At 33.2% G+C, this 13984-nt stretch overlaps 1 protein-coding gene across 1 annotated transcript in view; it reads right to left on the bottom strand.

Annotated features, from left to right (window-relative positions):
- The window catches only part of NCAM2 (neural cell adhesion molecule 2), a 228663-nt gene that overhangs the window by 117300 nt on the left and 97379 nt on the right, over window positions 1–13984 (bottom strand). Inside the window, 1 exon segment of the mRNA XM_059920007.1 lies at window positions 13691–13841. Coding sequence (XP_059775990.1) covers window positions 13691–13841 — 151 coding nt within the window.

Here is a 13984-nt window from a genome sequence, read left to right as displayed (position 1 = left end):
TTCCATGAGAGTAAGGATGATGTTCCTTTTCTCACAGTCTGTACAGCACCTGAATTTATATTTGACACTCAGTAGATACTCAGTAAATAATAGTTAACTCAATGAATGAAAACCCAGGACAAGTATGTATTCTAGATACTATCACTCCATTTAACAGAGGAAGAAAAGTGTGCCAATGTTTGCTTGACTCTCCTAACATCACAGAACTTAGTACTTCAATCCTGTGTTAATCTATAGTAATACCTTGCTTTTCACAGAGTCTTATTGCCGATTTTGGGAAGAAGCCAGCCCTTTAAATTAGCTAAGAATGAACTGCACATGTTTTTTTCTTTTAAATATCTAAAATACCTTGACACTTTTTTCAGTCATTGAATTTTCTCATCTGATTTATGCCGAAGGAAACTACCAAGGGAATAAAAACTAATATATCCTCTGGCACATTTAGAGGATAATTCAATTAATAATTTCATAGATTCAGTTCTACTGTATGTTCACTCATATGCAGAATCAGCTATGGCAATTAATTGGGTTCAGTCCATGTGTCATGGGAATTCTAATGGCTACACGGAATACTAATTTAGATGTGTGCTTACTGCCAGCTAACCATAGCACTAGGTGTGCATTTTCTGTACTAAATTTGAATAGCCAAGTTATGCATAAATCTCAGCATATTTTATAACTCTGGAGTCATAAGTGTCATTTATATTAAGATATACCTATATGTGACTTCTGAGCATATGCTGGGTTTCTCTTTAATTTGTTGGTAGTGATTTAAGTATTAAATCACTGTTTAACTTTTCTTTAATGATCATAAGAAAAGTTTGATCACAAGTAAGGTGAATTAGTCCTCCTTTTACTATTACTGTTTTCTCTTGTCCTAATCTCTTTCCTTCTTAAAGCATACATACAAATACTACTAAAAGTATTGTACTACTTATGGCTATTCTGTTCCCCATTGTTGCTTTATATAATTGAAAACTCCAGAAAAGCCTACAGTATTTTAAAGATTATATTATTATTATTATGATGCACAATTTCATGTGTAAATTTAGGATACAAAGCTTAAGTGAATCTCTTTCATAAAAATTTCTGAGTAATCAAAAGAAGGATGATTGGTCATACAGATATACAGTGTTAAAGTAATTTTACAAATAACAATAATATTAGTTTCTTCAGAATCTGATTTAGCAGTAGCACATTCTGTAACTTATGTAATTTGTGCTTATTAATGTCAAACAAATTTAAAGTTGGTCACTATCGTTAAAATTGAAAAGAAAACTATCAAGTAAAATGTAAATTGTTTATCTAGTGATTTAATTTGATGTCTAGGTTGTTAATTTTATATGAGGTAAAAATAGCTCCATAAATTTAATTCATTTCTTAAACTCCCCAAGTCTATCAAACCCTGATGACTTAAAAAAAATCAAAGCAAATAAAAACACTTCCACTATTGTATCTTAAAGGCTTTGGTTGTGCATTCTAGAATGTTGCTTATTTTATGCATAATGGAATGACTAGGTCACAACAATAGAAAACAAGCAAGAAAAACTCAGTATCATTGTCTTCATCATCATCATCAGCAGCATCATCATCATCTTAATAAAAACAAGACTGGAAATAATGATGATGATAATAGCTAACATGGTGCTTATGACTTCGTTATTATTTTAAGCATGTTATATAATTAGCAAATTTAATCGCAATGAGATCACATTATTATTATTATTATCACCATTTAACCTTTAAATTTATCCCCTTTTAACTGAAAGACTGAAAAGTAAAGAATTATATAAACCTTTACTACATCCCTTTAAGTCTCTTAATTGAAAATTGGTAACAAATTGGCACATATTTTTAACTTTCAAACAACCACAGTATTATTTAATAGGACTTAGATCACAACCTCTTTCTGCTTGACTATTGTTTATGTTGACAAACATTTTATATCTTTAATGCATACTTAATTAGAACACTATTTTACTTAAAGAGGTGATAAACTATCATCAAAATTTAATTTTTTACATAATCGAGCAAAATAATTTGAGCCAGATGGAATAAATAAAGCAATTCAAGTTATGATTAGAAATGAATCATATGTGATACATTTTCAGAGCATTGAATCATAGTAAATAAAACCAAAAAATGTACAGCCTCTCCTAAAATAGCAGTTTATTGATATGAGTTTCTCCTTTTAACAGAATTTTTTTTTTTTGAGTTAAAAAATGTGTACTCTTTTCTTTTATTTTGGTTTCCCCACGATGAATATACTGTCAATAAATATAAAGCAGCTGGTACTATACTATTATGTACAACATTTATATTATAAATAATTGATAGTTTTAAAAATTAGTTAAATTAAATTAGATTTAGAAGTCAGTTAAATTAAAAGTATATAGAAGCAAGAACCCATTGTAAACCATAGTCTGAATGAAAAACATCATAGATAACAAAAATTAATCACGGAAGCATTTTCTTAAACTTTTATGTTTATTTTAAAAAATTTATTGTCAGTTTAATTAAATAGGTAACCGCATAGTCTCTCAGTCACCTACAATTTTAATTCACCAAGTGAACAAATCTGTGAAAGTGATTTCGATTTTGCTTTCCCAAAGTAGAACTCTAAATTTAGAAAAAAACCAAGGTAAACATTTTAGAATATCTATTACATGCAAAAACATCTTTGGGATTTCCCCAAGAGCTTCCGAAAAATCACAAATATGTGTTTCTTTTTTCTTCAGAAAAAAGAGAGATGTTAGAAATAATTAGGTTTGTCTCTGTGGACATTACATTATAGTGGAAAAGTTTTTACTCGTTCTGGGAAAGAACATCTAGTTGTGTGAAATCCAAACATTTTAAATAAAATTTCAAAATAAATGTGCATATATTCAAATGAAATTTTTATCTTGGTTTATTAGGATATGAGCTGGAATTTTTACACATCTAATTCTTATTTTTGAGTAAAGATCTAATATAAAGATCTTTTTTAAATGAATAAAATAAGCAATCATATTGAGGAATATTGCTCAGGGCAAGAAAAATGTTTAAATCAATTGTTTTAGCACTGATGACTCAAAAGTACTGGAAACAAAAATTAGTCATATTATGAAGTCTGAGAAAATCACAGAAAAATATAAAAGTATCAAAAATAGGCTATCTTTTATGGTATTGAACTGACTGCATTGGTAATTGCTCTTATTACCTTAAAAGACTTTTTTAGGAGGCCCAAGAAAAATCAAAATTTCCTAAACAAACAGGATTGTCATTGAATTATTTGTATCTAACAAGAACTATTTGAAATTCTACTGCTTATGAAGCACTTTGAGATACTAATAGTGATAAAAATAATTGTTTAAAGAGGTTAATTGCTCTTATCAAGGCTTCATCTTCATCACCGGGACAGAAACAGTTTATCTTGTCATCAATACCAAAGGAGAGAGGACATTTTACTCCAGATGACCATATAAATATGAAATAAAGGGATATATCTAAGTAAACAGAGTAAGTCAAATGAGCCATATAGGTTTTAAAATTGCATAGATACTGAATCAATATTATCTGATTCTCAGGTTCCGCTTCTTTAAGATACTGTGGAAAATTTTACATTTCTAAGAGGATTTTTTTTCTTTATTACTGCTCAGTTGTATAATCTCTATGACACATATTTAATTATATGTGCATTAAATTATATGTTATACTTTCTAAGCTGTTCCATATAAGTAGATTCCAGCTTCCTAGATAAATTGCAATATTTTATAGCTTTCAAATATTTTGAATCTTTGAAAGGCACTATTAATACACTATTTCTAGTGTTATACAATAAATATTATGAAATCAAGTAATTATTATGAGGCTTCTTAAATGAAGATACAAAAGTCTCATTTACATCTTTAATGTCTTGAAAAGTATGTTGGTTTTTCTTATTCCGTATGTGATGACTATACAAGTAAGTCTAAAGCAATTTAGAGAAATGTGTAAATATACCTATTTTTACAACCAAAATATTATTTTAAAATTAACTATCTGAAATTTCACTCATAGGCATGAACTTCAGATATGGCTTATTTTATTTAGTGAATATTCTCTCCAAAATCCCTCCCAATAGAACAGGAGTGCATTTCCCTGCTGGATTGATGTTAGGCTTAACCATGCGACTTTTTGACTGTGACATGAGCAAACGCCTGAAATTTTCTTTCATTATTGAGTTGTCCTCTTGTGCTTCTGCCATCACCATGGTGTAGCTTCTTCCATATAGTTGCTGCCTCTTCAGTCTGGTTTCAAGTGTTACTGGACCCATAACATGGAGTTAAGCATTGCTGCTTGAAGCAGAGCTCTCTATTCAAGGGCTGCCTGGGTCAGCCAGTTCCAATTGAGTATGAGATTACTACTGTATGTCACTGAGTTTTGGAATGTTTATTATGTATATTTATTGTGACATTAGCTGATGATGTATCTCACTGCACTGCTTTATTTTTTTTCTCCTTAGCCATTTTCACTGATTCTTATATATGTTGCTATTTTGTCTGTTTTTATTAATATAAATTTATTTTATTTATTTTTGGCTGCATTGGGTCTTTGTTGCTGCATGCGGGCTTTTTCTAGTTGCAGAGAGCGGGGGTTACTCTTCGTTATGGTGCCCATGCTTCTCATTGCAGTGGCTTCTCTTGTTGCGGAGCACGGGCTGTAGGCACGTGGGCTTCAGTAGTTGTGGTGCCTGGGCTTCAGTAGTTGTGGCTCGCGGGCTCTAGAGCGCAGGCTCAGTAGTTGTGGTGCACAGGCTTAGTTGCTCCGTGGCATGTGGGATCTTCCCGGACCAGGGCTCGAACCCGTGTCCTCTGCATTGGCAGGTGGATTCTTAACCACTGCACCACCAGGGAAGTCCCTATTTTGTCTTTTTTATCATTGATTTTCCTTGCTAGAATGTAAGGTTCATAAAGTCAAGTGTTTTTGTTTGCTTTATTATAATTCTACATACTCAACACCTGAAAAAGTGCTTGGTGTGTAGTACATACCTGATAAATACTGTTGAGTGAAAAAAATATAATTAAGATCCTAACTTTAGTAGGCTTAAATTCATAAAATAATAAGTTTAGATCCATCTTTTCCTCTTTACACATCAGGACACTAAAGCTTGGGTAATTTAAATGAGTTGACCAATGTCCTAGGATTAGACCCAGCAGATTCATTAAAATCTAAGAATAGCTCGCAATACTATGACATTCAAACATTATTTTAGTAAAGCCCGATATATGAAAAACTAGTTTACATCATCGCAAACTGTAAGCTGGCTTAAGTCCATGGATAGGTATCAACAATCCATGGACAGTATGAAGAAAAGCTGTCCTTGCCTTTGCTCCACTGAAATTAGATAATGAAATTTAGAGGATTCAAGGATTTATGGCCACAGAGTTCTGGCTGATTGGATTCAAGTTGTTGGACTGGTCTTTTTCAAGAATTAAGTACCTTAACTTTGAATGGTCATGCTATTCTGGACTATGGTGTCAGGTAATAAATCCAGCAAAGTAAACCTACTGGCACCACATCCTAAGGAGGGGGAGGAAGGTGGGAGAGCCCTGTTATGGACTGAATGTTTGTGCCGCCACAAAATTCATATGTTGCAATGTGATGGTATTAGGAGGTGTGGCTTTGTAGAGGTAATTAGGATTAGATGAGGTCATAGGGAGGAGCTACCATGAATGGGATCAGTGCCCTTAGGACTCAGGAGAGAGCTTTTTCCTCTGCTCTACTCTCCATCATATGAGGATAGAAGTAGAAGACAGCAGTCTGTAACTGGGAAAGGTCCTCACCAGAACCCAAACATGCTGGTTGCCTGATCTCAGACTTCCAGTCTCCAGAACTGTGAGAAATTAATTTCTGTTTTTTTTATAAGTCACCCAGTCTATGGTATTTTATTATAGCAGCCCAAGCAGACTAAGACAGGCTGTAATCAGTCTGTCACAAGGTCTTAGCAGAGTTTTCAGGATCTTCAAGAAGACACAACTCAGTGATGTCAGTAAAGTCTTGATAAGATGTGATCACAATGTGCAGCCTCACCCTGTGAAGTTCTGCATTAGTTCCATCTGTGAGGTGGTCTTCTCTGTCCAATACAGAAAGCTCATTCCTATGAATGAATTTTTGTATCTCCTCCAAATTGATATGTTGATCCCTAATTCTCAATGTGATGGTATTTGGAGGTGGGGCCTTTGGAAGTAATTAATTTTAGATGAAGTCATGAGAGTAGAATCCCCATCATGGGATTAATGACCTTAATGAAAGAGGAAGAGAGAGGAGGTGTATCTCCTGCGAGCATGCACCAAGGAAAGGCCATGTGAAGACATACCAGCGAAAGAGCGCTCACCAGGGACCTGACAATTCTGGCGTCCTGATCTTGGCCTTCCAGCCTCCAGAACCATGAGAGATAAATGGTTCTGTGAAAGCCTCCCAGTCTAAGATATTTAGTTACAGCTGCCCAAGCTAGGACATTCACTGTACTAGTGACAACTGGGATCACTGCGAAAGGTCTTCATTCCAGAGGAAGGGCAGAAAGCTGTGGCAAATTGGATGTAGAGATTGATATTTCTGGACAATTAGGTTAAGCTGGTGCCAAGAGGTAGTGATAAATCCAGTAGTTACACACAATGACTATTTCATTTGTTTGTTGGATATTGGTTCATTTCTAAGATTTATCCTCTCAAGGGTTAGATATTTCCTAAAATTCCTTAACAACTTTTCATCATCATAATCTCGGAAGTACATATTCACAAAATTTAATCTGAATCAGATTATATCTGTCAGAGACAAACAAAAATGTGATAAAACTAGAGTAAGTTATAGTATCTGTATGCATGAAGAATGTGATATTTCAAATTTTCCCAGGAGGTCCATGTAAAGTCTGGGTTAAAAAAATACAGGTGAGCAGTAAAAGATTTTTTCACCTTTCTCTTTTACTGATCTATTCTTCTTATCTTCTGGATGTAGACATAGACTTTATATTTCTTTCAGATGTTCCTTGAAATTATCATGAAGGGTATAAAATCTAAATAATTGCTGACATTAGAACCAATTTACTTCTGCAAATAAGCCATCTTCTTTAAAGTCTGAACAATTTAAATGTATTATGGTGAGTGTATAGGGTAGGTTCATAAGACAAGATTTTAATCACAGATATAAAATGTTTGTCTGCTATGAACAAGGAGTTTTCCTAAGTGTTACTGAGATACTCTCTTTAAATGTTAAAATCATGGTCACATCTTACCTACCTCATCCTGTACATGTAGCAGAGCATGCTACTGGAATTAGTTACTTTGAAAGACTGCAAAACTTGAGGAAATAATTGTGCAATAAAACAAAGTTTTATTAATTATACGGAATACATGTTAAGTATAGCAAGTAACATGAATATGTGTTATAAGGTTAATTAATATCTCTATATCCTTAAGAGGTTTCTGATATTGCTAACAACTTTTATACAGGAGAAAATTCATTTGAATATTGCTATTATCTCTAACAAGAAATAAAAGCAGGTGCAGAGAGCTCAATGAGAAAAAAATGTAAATGAAAAATCCAATATTTCTTAACAGACATTTTTACCATGTAACTGTTAAATTAATCACATAAAATAATTAAGTCTAATTAATAGGTAATAAGTAATGAGTACCTACTCACAAAACTTGATTCTAATTGCAAGCAAACGTACTATGTAATCGGTGCTTATTGCATTAAACTACATATCACATGCTTGTTATCTCCTTTGTTTTATAAATTGGAACTTTAGTTCAACTCATGCTTCTTAGAAAGGGGAAGGCCTTTGGAATGTTGAAAATGAACTGGCAGGATGCCAAGGAGTCTGCTTAAACTGAAACACAAAAGAGGTTTTGAACAAAAAACAAAAGGGATAATCTCCTAAGCACCTTAAGTTTAGTGGTACTATAATAAATGTGGTTGGTATCAAATTATAAATGGCTCAGTTCTTTGCCACTCATTCTTAACAATATTACACTGTAGTTTCTTGAATCACATAGTAAAGAATGGTAAATGTTTTGTGACATTGTATAATTTCTTTGTAATGCTCATAATTTCTGTACTGTTTTGAATCAAAGATGGAGAATAAAAACATTCTTACCATTTCTAACATACAAATATTTATTTACACCAATAACTTTTCATGGTATTACATGCCATTGCATTAAATTGTTATTACTACTATAAATTTGTCACTAAATAAAATATCCTATTTTATAACAACACAGGCTTTAATTATCAAGAAATAAGCTTATTTGATAAGCTAGGTATTTATCATGGTTGTTATGCTGCCCTATCCAACCAAAATTTCTACTAATCTTCATATGAGAAGATAATAAGATATTGTACAAATAGTAGTATTGCAGGCATGAAAAAGTGTTCCAACCTTCATAATACAATGACACTAACAAGGAAGTTACTTACAAGTGAAAGAGAAGAACAGGCTAAATTTTAAATTACAACCATGGTCACATGTTCCAAATGATTATTTAATTCCATACTCGAAAATAATAATTATAGACAAATGATAACATAATGGCATTTACTCTGCTCCTAACACATGAATAAAATCTGAATTTTAGCTATTAATGATATTAAGATGAAAAATTATTTTATTTTCTACTTAAGTATAAATTTATCTTTTACTAGAATATTTATATAACATAAATAAACTTTCATCATAATATTCATCCACTTTAAGCATTTTTTACATGATTCAGTTTTAATAAATTATAGTAAGTACCTAGAAGGTACTAATCTCATTACCTACAATAGAGTAGAGGTTGGGCACATATATGGGAAAATTTGTATCTTGCTAAATGTAGCATAAAGTTTGAAAAGTGAGCTGGGCTCCCAGTGCTCTGGAATTCATCAGTAAATTTGATTGTGAAAAATAGAGCATCTTGAGTAAGGCATATGAAGCAATACTGTAAGAGTCTGGGTTAATCAAAGAGGAAGCTAGACTGCCAGAGATTTTCAAGTAATTTGTAACAGATATTTAAAAGAGATTCATCATGGGGAGAAAACAAGAGGCCATAGCTTAAATATAGGATTCATGTATAGGTTAAATCCACAAGAGAAACTCCTTTCATTTAAAGATTGAAAAAAAAAAAAAAAGGAAACATGTCAATAGAATGCACGAATAAAGTTTGATAGTGTGTTTATTAATCTTAAAATATAAAACATTTTCCTTTGCTTTACATGAAATTCAGCCTATATCAGGAGAATTATTCTCTTTATAGGTAAAGGATACTATTAAAATTCTGAACCTCTAAACTCTAAAACTCAGCTAAAGCCATCCTATCTATTTATTTATTTTTAATTTATTATTATTATTATTATTTTGGCCATGCTGCAGGGCTTGCAGGATCTTAGTTCCCTGACCAGGATTGAACCCAGGCCACGGGGAATCCTAACCACTAGACCTCTAGGGGAATCCCCTATCTCTCAATTTAAAATTTGAAATGATTCACATATGTAGAACTTACTATACTTCCTAGGTAGATTAAGTGTGGGTATAGATAAAAATGTCAAATTAAATAAAATTGACTACACAGAAGATTGATACACAGAAGGAGAAAAAAGAAGCTCAACTACTTTTTAGGACTTTGCAATTGAACAATCTTTTGATCAGGGTAATGGTTTCTTTAAGGATGTATGATTATGAAAAATAAAAATAAAATTTGAAAAACAAATGAAAGGAGGAAATAAATTAAAAATTGCTGAAAACTGAAAATAAGACATTCATACTCTTGTTTCCAGGAACTAGGGAAACCAAAAATTCTTATGACAAAGTTTTCTTAAAAACAGAATATATATACCTTTCTGTTTCCACAATGGCAGGGCAAGCCTGTGATAGCCCAACTCCCCTACTGGTAATAATTAAAAGGACTAGAAATAGCACAAATCAAGCAAAACAACAACAACAACAACACTACCCTAAGGCTTCTGGAGAGTAAACAAAATCAGGGATTGTGGAGGGGAATGAAAACTAGTTTCTTTGGGTTTTTTTTTTCACTCTCATTGCTTTGTCTAGAGGGCAGGTACTAGATAAGGAGCGTCGAAGTGATTCTGGACCTAAAACACATCCAGAAATATAGAGGGTATGCTGGAAAGAAGGCAATACAGGTTGAATACTGTGGGGGTAATCCCAGACAGGAGTCAGAGAAGGAGATGCCATAATTCTGTATATAAAACCACAGAAATCTCAGCCTAAACTCTGAGCTTGGCATGCATAGAGCAGATACAAAAATGTATACCAAAGGCATTAAGAAATCAACAGTGAGATGTGAATCCCTGATTACAGGAGGCAACACAGAACTTAGAGGTGATTATCTACTTAAAAATACTTTTTTTCCATATGGTTGCCAGGACCCAGAGTCTGCACAACATAATATTTACAGTATCCAGGATACGATGCAATATTTCTCAACATTCAACAAACCAGGAGAATATGACCAATTCTAAAGGGAAAAGACAATTAACATATGCACATCCCAAGATGATTCAGATGTGGAATCTACCAGATAGAGATTTTAGAGCAGCTAATTTAACTATATTCCATGAGGTAAAGAAAAAACACATATAGAATTAATGAATATATAAGAAATCTCAGCAGAGAAACAAAAAATATAAAACAGAACAAAATCAGAAATTTAGAACTAAAAAATTAATATCTTAAATAAAACAAAAACCTCACTGGATGGACTCAGTAGCAGAAAAGAGATGATGCAGTAAAGAATCAGTCAACTTGAAAAGCAAACAACAGAAATTATCTAATCTGAAGAACAATGAGAAATAAGATATATAAAACTGAACAGTGTCTCAGAGATGTTTGAGCCAAAAAGCTTAATGTGTGTAAGTAAAGTCCTAGAGATGAAAAAGAGATTAGGACAGGACAGATGTTTGAAGACATATGATAAAAAGCTGCCAAATATATTGACAAATATAAATTTACAGATTCAAGAAATTCAGTATACCTCAAACAGGATAAACCCAAAGAAAACCATACCTGGACATATCCTAGTCAAAGCTATGAATAACAAAGATGAATAAAATAACTTGATAGCAGCTTTAGAAAAATGACACATGGGCTTCCCTGGAAGCACAGTGGTAAGGAATCCACCTGCCAGTGCAGGGGACATGGGTTCGAACCCTGGTCCGGGAAGATCCCACATGCCACGGAGCAGCTAAGTCCATGCACCACAACAACTGAGCCTGTGCTCTAGAGCCCGCGAGCCACCACTACTAAAGCCTGTGCACCTAGAGCCCAAGCTCCCCAACAAGAGAAGCCACAACAATGAGAAGCCCGCGCACCGCAACGAAGAGTAGCCCCCGCTCGCCACAACTAGAGAAAGCCTGCGTGCAGCAACGAAGACCCAACGCAGCCAAGAATAAATAAATTAAAAAAGTAAATTAAAAATTAAAAAAAAAGACACATGGCATACAAGGGATAAACAATTCAAATTACCATGGATTTATCATCAGAAACCAAGGGGGCTAGAAGACAGTGGAGCCATATCTTTAAAGAAATGACAACCCAGAATTCTTTCCAGGGGAAAAAAAAATTCATCAGGAATGACAGAGAGAACATTTTCAGATGAAAATTAAAAAAAATAATAGACTCTATCCCCAACAAATATGCTCTACAATAAATGGGGAAGAAATTTCTTCAGACTGGAGGATAATAATATCAGAGGAAAATCTGAATCTTTAAGGATGGAGGAAGAGTAAAAGGAAATGGTAAAGAAATGAGTAAAAAACCTTTTTTTCCTCTTCAGTTCCTTAATATATCTATAACTCTTAAAACAAAAATCATCATAATTTCTGGTGAGATTCTCAATTAATATGAATGCAGATATATTACATATGATATTAATAATAAAAAAAGATCAGTGTGGAGCACTTGTAAAGGCACCTATCTGCTTGTCAGGTTTCTACATTTAATGTAAAGTGTCAGATAATTAACTCTGAGAGAACCTGAACAGCTATTGAACATTAAAGTACATCGAGTCAGAGATTAGTGGAGAAAATGAATAATTCATGAGGAAGACATATATGGGAGAGAGAATAATGATCCCCCAGTGATATTCACATCATAATCTCCAGAACTTTTGAGCATGTTACTTCACATGGGAAAAAGAACTTTGCATCTGTGATTAAGTTAAGGATGTTGAGCTGAGAAAATTATCCTGGATTACCCAATGTGGGTCCAGTGTAATTGCAGGGAAGTCATATATAGAGAAGATGTGAGGACGGAAGCAGAGTCAAAGCGATATGATGTGAGAAAGACTCAATCTGCCGTAGCTGGCTTTGAAGTTGGAAGGAGACGGCAAGCCAAGGAAGGTGGGCAGATTCTAGAAATGGAAAAGACAAGAAAAGGGAATCTCCTGTAGGGCTTCCATAAAGGAACACAACCCTACAGACACTTGATTTTATCCCAGTGAGAATCATTTCCAACCTCTGACTTCAAGAACTTAAAATAATATATTGTGTTGTTTACAGCAATAAAATTCCTGGTCGTTAGTTATAGCGACAATAGGAAACTAAGAGAAGATAACTATAAATGTGTACTGTGTCACTGAGCCTCAAAATATATGATGCAAAAATCAACAGGATTAAAGAGAGAGAAAAAAGTTCACAATCATGGTGGAGGATTTTAACAACCATCACTCTAATAGAACAAAACAAATTCAGTAAAGACATAGAAGATTAAAGAACACTAACACCCACCTTGATCTAATGTATGTTTATAGAGCACAATATCTGCAGAATACATATGTTTTTCAAGTACACATTATGTATTCACTAGGTAGATCATAGGCTGGGACATAAAATAAACCTCAATAAATATGAAAACAATCAAAATCATATAGAGTGTGTTTTCTAAGCACAACTGTATTAAATTAGAAATAAGTAACAGCAAAATATCTACGAAAACAATAAATATCTGGAAGCTAAACATATCTTCATAAATAACTATTGACCAGTGATGAAATCACAAAGAAATGTAGAAAATATTTTCAACTGAAAGCCAAGAGAAAGACAACATATCACTGTTTGTGGCATGCAGTTAAAATGCTACTTAGAGAGAAATTCCAGAAAAAGCTGAATAAACCAATATGCAAGACTTTAACAGCAAAGGAGGAGTGCATCTGTGATCAAAAAACAACTTATAGTTTGTTAGCAATCAGCCCTTGAAAAATAGAGTATCCTAAGTACTGTATTTTAAATACTATACAATAACTTATGAGGATGTAAAATAATTCAACAAAACAACTTGAAATGAGAAATGAAATTCTCACTACATATGTGAAACACAGGGCCATTAATATTAGGAATAAACAGATAAAAATCTAAGGTGATGTTGATCAATTACTGATAACTAATATAATTCAGTTTACATTGTGTTTTGGCTTAAACGCTGCGTAATAAAAGGCCACAATTTTCAGGATAAGCAGCATTAAGACCATTAAATATATAGCACTGTGAAATCTCCCATAACTGCCACTAGATGTCTCTAATAACTGACTTTGGCTGCATTCCTTCTAAAGTTATGCATTAAATACTACAACATGAACTACTGTATTTTGATTTTCCTACGAAAATACATGTTTTTCAAAGCAGAAAAGAAAAGTTGTTTTAATAAACATACAAAATGAGAATAACTTACATTCAATATCAAGGTACATGCTTTTTTGGTGCCCTCCAATTCTACTTGCAGCTTCACAGTCATATCTCCCTGAATCTGACAACTTCACATCCTTAATATGCAGTGATGAGCTTCTGTGCTGCCCTCTGACTTCGATACGTCCGTCTGGGCTCTGTTTACATTGATTCAGGAAAAAGAAAGATTTTATGCTTATTTTGTGTAAAATGATGAAACATATTGCATTTATCATGGACACAATAAATGAAAATAAACTCTTACCTGTATTCATTTTTTATTTCAAAAAAGTAGTGTTTA

This window comes from Balaenoptera ricei, chromosome 4 (assembly GCF_028023285.1).
Source record: "Balaenoptera ricei isolate mBalRic1 chromosome 4, mBalRic1.hap2, whole genome shotgun sequence".
Classification (NCBI taxonomy): Eukaryota; Metazoa; Chordata; class Mammalia; order Artiodactyla; family Balaenopteridae; genus Balaenoptera; species Balaenoptera ricei.
Note: the sequence above shows the minus strand (reverse complement) of the source record. Positions and strands in the feature narration are given on the sequence as shown.